The sequence below is a fragment of the Balaenoptera acutorostrata genome, chromosome 3, assembly GCF_949987535.1.
Source record: "Balaenoptera acutorostrata chromosome 3, mBalAcu1.1, whole genome shotgun sequence".
Classification (NCBI taxonomy): Eukaryota; Metazoa; Chordata; class Mammalia; order Artiodactyla; family Balaenopteridae; genus Balaenoptera; species Balaenoptera acutorostrata.
The window spans coordinates 169,531,752-169,541,871 of record NC_080066.1 but is presented as its reverse complement, the minus strand read 5'-3'; the positions used below and the strand labels follow the sequence as shown (position 1 = coordinate 169,541,871).

General features: G+C 41.9%; 1 protein-coding gene across 7 annotated transcripts in view; it reads left to right on the top strand.

The window, feature by feature from the left end:
• The window catches only part of LOC103010720 (cyclin-Y-like protein 1), an 87,386-nt gene that overhangs the window by 35,460 nt on the left and 41,806 nt on the right, over positions 1-10,120 (top strand). The window contains exons 3-5 of one of the 7 annotated variants that reach the window (XM_057544263.1): positions 73-95; positions 5,752-5,869; positions 6,264-6,413. The exons of 3 other annotated variants lie outside the window; for them this stretch is intronic. In XM_057544263.1, the coding sequence (XP_057400246.1) occupies positions 5,797-5,869; positions 6,264-6,413 (223 nt within the window). In that variant the 5' untranslated portion in view covers positions 73-95; positions 5,752-5,796. Of the gene's footprint in view, positions 1-72; positions 96-5,743; positions 5,870-6,263; positions 6,414-9,336; positions 9,667-10,120 lie in introns of those variants that run through there. 3 more of the 7 variants (XM_057544262.1, XM_057544261.1, XM_057544269.1) reach the window with 3 other exon arrangements.

Here is a 10,120-nt window from a genome sequence, read left to right as displayed (position 1 = left end):
GGCCGTAGGAGGTGGGGGAGGGGAGAGAGCAACAGGACTCCACTCACTGTATCCCTCTCTGCTTCCATCCAGGGCTGCTGTCACTGTGACCAGAGGTGAGTGTGCTGGGAAGGGGCTTGAGCCCACCTTTACCAGGAGACTTTGGGAACCTCCAGTCTTGTATCAACCCAGGTCACTCTGAAGCCCTAAGACTTAGGCTGGGTGGGCAGTGGGCGGGGCAGAGATGGATTATTAGACGTGAACAGGATTCTGGAGATCAGGGAGCCAAGTAAAGTCATTATTAACTTTAAAAGCTGTGGTCTGGTTTAGATAGCCTCAACCACCAGAGGGCAGACAACAGAAGCAAGAAAAACTACAATCCTGCAGCCTGTGGACCAAAAACCACAGTTACAGAAAGACAGAGAAGATGAAAAGGTAGAGGGCTATGTACCAGATGAAGGAACAAGAAAAAACCCCAGAAAAACAACTAAATGAAGTGGAGATAGGCAACCTTCCAGAAAAAGAATTCAGAATAATGATAGTGAAGATGATCCAGGACCTCGGAATAAGAATGGAGGCAAAGATTGAGAAGATGCAAGAAATGATTAACAAAGACCTAGAAGAATTAAAGAACAAACAAACAGAGATGACCAATACAATAACTGAAATGAAAACTACACTAGAAGGAATCAATAGCAGAATAACGGAGGCAGAAGAACGGATAAGTGACCTGGAAGACAGAATGGTGGAATTCACTGCTGCGGAACAGACTAAAGAAAAAAGAATGAAAAGAAATGAAGACAGCCTAAGAGACCTCTGGGACAACATTAAACGCAACAACATTCGCATTATAGGGGTCCCAGAAGGAGAAGAGAGAGAGAAAGGACCAGAGAAAATATTTGAAGAGATTATAGTCGAAAACTTCCCTAACATGGGAAAGGAAATAGCCACCCAAGTCCAGGAAGTGCAGAGAGTCCCATACAGAATAAACCCAAGGAGAAACACGCTGAGACACATAGTAATCAAAGTGGCAAAAATTAAAGACAAAGAAAAATTATTGAAAGCAGCAAGGGAAAAACGACAAATACCATACAAGGGAACTCCCATAAGGTTAACAGCTGATTTCTCAGCAGAAACTCTGCAAGCCAGAAGGGAGTGGCATGATATACTTAAAGTGATGAAAGGGAAGAACCTACAACCAAGATTACTCTACCCGGCAAGGATCTCATTTAGATTTGATGGAGAAATCAAAAGCTTTAGAGACAAGCAAAAGTTAAGAGAATTCAGCACCACCAAACCAGCTCTACAACAAATGCTAAAGGAACTTCTCTAAGTGGGAAACACAAGAGAGGAAAAGGACCTACAAAAACAAACCCAAAACAATTAAGAAAATGGTCATAGGAACATACATATCGATAATTACCTTAAACGTGAATGGATTAAATGCCCCAACCAAAAGACATAGACTGGCTGAATGGATACAAAAACAAGACCCATATATATGCTGTCTAGAAGAGACCCACTTCAGACCTAGGGACACATACAGACTGAAAGTGAGGGGATGGAAAAAGATATTCCATGCAAATGGAAATCAAAAGAAAGCTGGAGTAGGTATACTCATATCAGATAAAATAGACTTTAAAATAAAGAATGTTACAAGAGACAAGGAAGGACACTACATAATGATCCAGGGATCAATCCAAGAAGAAGATATAACAATTATAAATATATATGCACCCAACATAGGAGCACCTCAATACATAAGGCAACTGCTAACAGCTATAAAAGAGGAAATCGACAGTAACACAATAATAGTGGGGGACTTTAACACCTCACTTACACCAATGGACAGATCATCCAAAATGAAAATAAATAAGGAAACAGAAGCTTTAAATGACACAATAGACCAGATAGATTTAATTGATATATATAGGACATTCCATCCAAAACCGGCAGATTACACGTTCTTCTCAAGTGCGCACGGAACATTCTCCAGGATAGATCACATCTTGGGTCACAAATCAAGCCTCAGTAAATTTAAGAAAATTGAAATCATATCAAGCATCTTTTCTGACCACAACGCTATGAGATTAGAAATGAATTACAGGGAAAAAAACGTAAAAAAGACAAACACATGGAGGCTAAACAATACGTTACTATATAACCAAGAGATCATTGAAGAAATCAAACAGGAAATAAAAAAATACCTAGAGACAAATGACAATGAAAACACGACGACCCAAAACCTATGGGATGCAGCAAAAGCGGTTCTAAGAGGGAAGTTTATAGCTATACAAGCCTATCTAAAGAAACAAGAAAAATCTCAAGTAAACAATCTAACCTTACACCTAAAGAAACTAGAGAAAGAAGAACAAACAAAACCCAAAGTTAGCAGAAGGAAAGAAATCATAAAGATCAGAGCAGAAATAAATGAAATAGAAACAAAGAAAACAATAGCAAAGATCAATAAAACTAAAAGTTGGTTCTTTGAGAAGATAAACAAAATTGATAAGCCATTAGCCAGACTCATCAAGAAAAAGAGGGAGAGGACTCAAATCAATAAAATCAGAAATGAAAAAGGAGAAGTTACAACAGACACCGCAGAAATACAAAACATCCTAAGAGACTACTACAAGCAAATTTATGCCAATAAAATGGACAACCTGGAAGAAATGGACACATTTTTAGAAAGGTATAAACTTCCAAGACTGAATCAGGAAGAAACAGAAAATATGAATAGACCAATCACAAGTAATGAAATTGAAACTGTGATTAAAAATCTTCCAACAAACAAAAGTCCAGGACCAGATGGCTTCACAGGTGAATTCTATCAAACATTTAGAGAAGAGCTAACACCCATCCTTCTCAAACTCTTCCAAAAAATTGCAGAGGAAGGAACACTCCCAAACTCATTTTATGAGGCCACCATCACCCTGATACCAAAACCAGACAAAGACACTACAAAAAAAGAAAATTACAGACCAATATCACTGATGAATATAGATGCAAAAATCCTCAACAAAATACTAGCAAACAGAATCCAACAACACATTAAAAGGATCATACACCATGATCAAGTGGGATTTATCCCAGGGATGCAAGGATTCTTCAATATACGCAAATCAATCAATGTGATACACCATATTAACAAACTGAAGTATAAAAACCATATGATCATCTCAATAGATGCAGAAAAAGCTTTTGACAAAATTCAACACCCATTTCTGATAAAAACTCTCCAGAAAGTGGGCATAGAGGGAACCTACCTCAACATAATAAAGGCCATATATGACAAACCCACAGCAAACATCATTCTCAATGGTGAAAAACTGAAAACATTTCCTCTAAGATCAGGAACGAGACAAGGATAGGAACGAGACAAGGATATCCACTCTCACCACTATTATTCAACATAGTTCTGGAAGTCCTAGCCACGGCAATCAGAGAAGAAAAAGAAATAAAAGGAATACAAATTGGAAAAGAAGAAGTAAAACTGTCACTGTTTGCGGATGACATGATACTATACATAGAGAATCCTAAAACTGCCACCAGAAAACTGCTAGAGCTAATTAATGAATATGGTAAAGTTGCAGGCTACAAAATTAATGCACAGAAATCTCTTGCATTCCTATACACTAATGATGAAAAATCTGAAAGAGAAATTATGGAAACACTCCCATTTACCATTGCAACAAAAAGAATAAAATACCTAGGAATAAACCTACCTAGGGAGACAAAAGACCTGTATGCAGAAAACTATAAGACACTGATGAAAGAAATTAAAGATGATACCAACAGATGGAGAGATATACCATGTTCTTGGATTGCAAGAATCAACATTGTGAAAATGAGTATACTACCCAAAGCAATCTACAGATTCAATGCAATCCCTATCAAATTACCAATGGCATTTTTTCCGGAGCTAGAACAAATCATCTTAAAATTTGTATGGATACACAAAAGATCCCGAATAGCCAAAGCAGTCTTGAGGCAAAAAAATGGAGCTGGAGGAATCAGACTCCCTGACTTCAGACTATACTACAAAGCTACAGTAATCAAGACAATATGGTACTGGCACAAAAACAGAAACATAGATCAATGGAACAAGATAGAAAGCCCAGAGATTAACCCACGCACCTATGGTCAACTAATCTATGACAAAGGAGGCAAAGATATACAATGGAGAAAAGACAGTCTCTTCAATAAGTGGTGCTGGGAAAACTGGACAGCTACATGTAAAAGAATGAAATTAGAATACTCCTTAACACCATACACAAAAATAAACTCAAAATGGATTAGAGACCTAAATATAAGACTGGACACTATAAAACTCTTAGAGGAAAACATAGGAAGAACACTCTGACATAAATCACAGCAAGATCTTTTTTGATCCACCTCCTAGAGTAATGGAAATAAAAACAAAAATAAACAAGTGGGACCTAATGAAACTTCAAAGCTTTTGCACAGCAAAGGAAACCATAAACAAGACGAAAAGACAACCCTCAGAATGGGAGAAAATATTTGCAAATGAATCAACGGACAAAGGATTAATCTCCAAAATATATAAACAGCTCATTCAGCTCAATATCAAAGAAACAAACACCCCAATCCAAAAATGGGCAGAAGACCTAAATAGACATTTCTCCAAAGAAGACATACAGACGGCCACGAAGCACATGAAAAGATGCTCAACATCACTAATTATTAGAGAAATGCAAATCAAAACTACAATGAGGTATCACCTCACTCCTGTTAGAATGGGCATCATCAGAAAATCTACAAACAACAAATGCTGGAGAGGGTGTGGAGAAAAGGGAACCCTCTTGCACTGTTGGTGGGAATGTAAATTGATACAGCCACTATGGAGAACAATATGGAGGTTCCTTAAAAAACTAAAAATAGAATTACCATATGACCCAGCAATCCCACTACTGGGCATATACCCAGAGAAAACCGTAATTCAAAAAGACACATGCACCCAAATGTTCATTGCAGCACTATTTACAATAGCCAGGTCATGGAAGCAACCTAAATGCCCATCAACAGACGAATGGATAAAGAAGTTGTGGTACATATATACAATGGAATATTACTCAGCCCTAAAAAGGAACGAAATTGAGTCATTTGTTGAGACGTGGATGGATCTAGAGACTGTCATACAGAGTGAAGTAAGTCAGAAAGAGAAAAACAAATATCGTATATTAATGCATGTATGTGGAACCTAGAAAAATGGTACAGATGAGCCAGTTTGCAGGGCAGAAGTTGAGACACAGATGTAGAGAATGGACATATGGACACCAAGGGAGGAAAACTGCAGTGAGGTGGGGATGGTGGTGTGCTGAATTGGGCGATTGGGATTGACATGTATACACTGATGTGTATAAAACTGATGCCTAATAAGAACCTGCAGTATAAAAAAACAAACAAAACAACTAATACTAAACTTTCATTGGGTTATTTGTATGGAAATATGTTAATATAAATGTTTCAGACATTACATGAAATTTCTAAAAATCTTATATTTGTATTTCTATGGAAATATGTATGGAAATATGTTAATATAAATGTTTCAGACATTACATGAAAAAAAAAAAAAAAAAAAGCTGTGGTCGTGTGCAGATTTGGGGGGCAGGCTGGAAGTGCCCGCAGGCTCCTGTAGGACAGAGGACAAGTCTGGGGCAACAGAGAGGTGCCCCTGCCCTCCCCCCACCAGTCCATCATAAATCAGGCAGAGCACTTCTGATTTTCACACTCTGTTTCTCAGAAAGATAGTGGTGTCCTTGGCTCTGCACCTAGTGTTCCCACACTGCCTCCAAGATGTCAGCTAAAGCCATAGAGAGTGGGGGAGGAGATGCCACTGACCCCTTCCGGCCGGAATCCCCCTCTGATGGTGAGTGCCCTAGGGAAGCTCCAGAGGGCGGGGTGGCCCAGGGCTTGGGGTGCCTGAACCAGGACGGAGGGGGTCTGGGTTCTGGCCTGGAGCTGCCACCAGGTGCACTGTGCCCCATCAGGTCTCTAACCTCCTGGGCCTCACACTCCTGCTCTGTGAAGTCTGGAACCTGCCAGCTCCGCGTTGGTGCTGGGTCTGCCTCTCTCTGTCTTCTCCTTGGGTTCACCTCCAAGCATCTTTGTCACCTCTTAGCACAGCTGCCATTGAGGTCCCCTCCCAACATCAGAGTTCTTGGGAGTTTCGGGAGATGGTGGAGGGCGCTGTGTGGGGCCTCTAGTCCCTCAGCTGCCCACCCTGCTGGGAGCTCCCCCACCTCTTTTTTTTGTTTTTCCAGAGGAGGATGAACCTTCCCAGTCATCCAACCAGACCTCTGATGGTTCTCCTGGCAAGCCACCACAGGGGCCACCCCAGGGGCCAGATGGATCTGGCTCTGACCCCAGAGACCCACCCAAGGATGGAGGCAGCAGTTTCTCCCATAAAGCAGGTAACTGATCCCTGACCATCAATCCACGGGCCCTCACCCAACTCCCCACTGCTTAGTTCAGCCTTCTGAGTTGTCAGTGTCAGGCCCACGTTCCGGATAGAATCGCTGAAACTCACATTGTCAGAAAAAGGACACGGTATACATGAGAGATGAAAGAAATGACGCTCTAGAATCAGAGGAGCCACACTTCAGGACTTGGCTCTGCCTCTGACTTGCTGAGTGACCCAGAACCAGTCACTTGCCCTCTCTGGGCCTTGAATGGTTTGCTTTGAAGCACAGTGTAGGATGAGGTCCCTCTTAGGGCTTTCCCAGAGCCAGATCATATTCTGTTAGGAGGGACGGAGGTGCTGCTCAGGCTCCAGGGCAGCCGGCAGGCGCAGGCTCAGGCTCAGGCACGGCTCCTTGCCGGTTAAGTCCACTGGCCGTGCCCGACCTTTTGGCCCCATAGCACCCAAGGCGGGTGAGTACCATTTCTCCATTTTCGCTCCTCCCGTGATGCCCCAGGGCCTGGTTGTTAAAGTCCACCCAGGACACACCCTCGCAGAGCAGTGTCCCGTGTAAGGGTGGGGCTAGCCTGGGGCCAGGGCAGCAAAAGACACAGGCTTTTTGTTTTATTTTGGGGGGGGGCCCATAGAATACACACAGCATTAAATTTACCAAGGTAACCATTTGTCAACGTGCAGTTCAGTACTGTTGACTATATTCGCATTACCATGCAGCCAACCTCCAGAACTCTCTTCATCTGCCCAAAGTGAAACTCTGTACACATTAAACATTAACTACCCATATCCTCCTGCCCCCAGCTCCTGGCAACCACAGTTCCTTCTGGCTCTAAAAATTTGACTAATCTAATCTAAATTCCATGGAGGTGGTATCATACTGTCTTTGTCTTTTTGTGACTAGTTTATTGTACTTAGCATAAGGTTCCCAAGGTTCACCTGTCTGTCAGAACTTGCTGTGTAAGGCTGAATGATATTCTATTGTGTGTATATACCACATGGTGATCATCCGTTCATCCGTTGATGGACACTTGGGTTGCTTCCGCCTCTTGGCAATTGTGATCAATGCTGCTGTGAACACGGGGATGTAAATATCTCCTCAAGACCCTGCTTTCCATTTCTTTGGATATATATCCAGAAATGGGATTGCTGGATCATATGGTTTTCTATTTTTAATTTTCTCAGGAACTGCCGTACATTTTCCATAGAGGTGATGGTGACTAGGGTGGCAGTGGTGGAGCCAGAGACAGATTGGAGTCATGCAGCCACAAGCCAAGGATTGTTGGCAACCCCTAGACAATGATGCTAGAAAGAGGCAAGGAAGGATCCTCCCCTAGAGCTTTCAGAGAGAGCCTGGCCCTGCCTACACCTTGATTTTGGACTTCTGACCTCCAGAACTGTGAGGGACCATGAGAGAATCAACACAGTTTGTGGTAGTTGGTTACAGCAGCCTCAGGAAACTAATATGGGCAGACCTCATTTTATCGTACTTTGCAGATACTGCGTTTTTTACACGTTGAAGGTTTGTAGCAACCTAGCATTGGCAGATATTGGTTCACATTTTTAGCAATAAAGTATTTTTAAATTAAGGTATACTCCGTGTCTTTTTAAACAAAAGGCTATTGCAGATTTAGTAGACTAGAGTATAGTATAAACATAACTTTTATATGCAGTGGAAACCAAAAACTTCACGTGATATTCGCTTTCTTGCGGTGGTCTGGAACCGACCCCTCAGTATCTCTGAGGTGTCCCTGGACAGAGATTGAAAATCCCATTGTGGTTGAAGGCTGCATTAGAGTCAGAGTCTATACAAGGAGGAGGTGGGAGTCTCTAGGGGGGTGCTGGACATTGGTAATAGAAAGGGGGCAGTTTCTGTTAGTGACAGGGTCTAGGGCAGCACCGTCCAATACACCTTTCTGTGGTGGTAAGCATGCTCTCTGCGTGATCCAGTATGGTAGCCACTAGCCACATGTGACTATCGAGTCCCTGAAATGTGGGCCGTGGGACTGAGGACCTGAGTTTTAAATTTTATTTCATTTTAATTAACTAAGATTTAAATAGCACACATGGCTAGTGGTTCCTATAGTGGCCAGCATGGGCCTAGTGTATGACCTTGGGTGTGTGTGGCAGAGAGTTCAAGATCTTTGGAAGTGAGGCATGAGAACTTCAAGGCCAGTTTGTTGGAAATATCATCTGTGCAGAAACGGAAACCCTCAAGACAGGTCAGGGGTACTGATGGAGAGAGAGGTGATGGTGAGCCATGAGCTGCAACCTTCAAGAAATGACTGCAGGTCTGAGCCTGATTTCGTACCTTCTCTCCCTTGCCTGGGACCAAGGCTCCTCTTTGTGGGGAGCTGGCTGAGCTCACTCCTGCAACTCCTGAAATCTCCGAAACTCCTGGTCCCAGCTGCCCCAGCACCCCAGTCCCTGCCCCTGTCATATGTCCCTGCCAGCCCCAAGAGCTCTCAGCAATTCAACATGGTCCAGGCATGCTCTGCCCCGTGGTGCCAGGGGCTTCAGCCACAAGGCAGGATACACACAAGGAGCAGGGTGACTTCTCTATTTTTTTTTTTAATTTTTGTATTTTATTTTATTTATTTTTTTATACAGCAGGTTCTTCTTAGTTATCCATTTTATACATATTAGTGTATACATGTCACTCCCAGTCTCCCAGTTCATCCCACCAGAACACCCCCCCACCACTCTCCCCCCCTTGTTCTCTACACTTGTATCTCTATTTCTGCCCTGCAAACTGGTTTTTCGAGGTTCCACATATATGCGTTAATATACGATATTTGTTTTTCTCTTTCTGACTTAACTTCACTCTGTATGACAGACTCTGTATGACGTAGATCCATCCACGTCACTACAAATGACTCAATTTCGTTCCTGTTTATGGTTGAGTAATATTCTGTTGTATATATGTACCACATCTTCTTTATCCATTTGTCTGCTGATGGGTATTTAGGTTGCTTCCATATCCTGCCTATTGTAAATAGTGCTGCAGTGAACATTGGGGTGCATGTGTCTTTTTGAATTATGGTTTTCTGTGGGTATATGCCCAGTAGTGGGACTGCTGGGTCATGTGGTAATTCTATTTTTCGTTTTTTTAGGAACCTCCATACTGTTCTCTATAGCGGCTGTATCAATTTACATTCCCACCAACAGTGCAAGAGAGTTCTCTCTCCTCCACACCCTCTCCAGCATTTGTTGTTTGTAGATTTTCTGAGGATGCCCATTCTGACCGGCGTAAGGTGATACCTCAATGTAGTTTTGATTGCATGTCTCTAATAATTAGTGATGTTGAGCAGCTTTTCATGTGCTTCTTGGCCATCTGTATGTCTTCTTTGGAGAAATGTCTATTTAGGTCTTCTGCCCATTTTTGGATTGGGTTGTTTGTTTTTTGTTAATATTGAGCTGCATGAGCTGTTTATATATTTTGGAGATTAATCATTTGTCCGTTGATTCATTTGCAAATATTTTCTCCCATTCTGAGGGTTGTCTTTTCGTCTTGTTTGTAGTTTCCTTTGCTGTGCAAAACTTTTAAGTTTCATTAGGTCCTATTTGTTTATTTTTGTTTTTATTTCCATTACTCTAGGAGGTGGACCAAAAAAGATCTTGCTGTGATTTATGTCAAAGAGTGTTCTTCCTATGTCTCCTCTAAGAGTTTTATAGTGTCCGGTCTTACATTTGGGTCTCTAATCCATT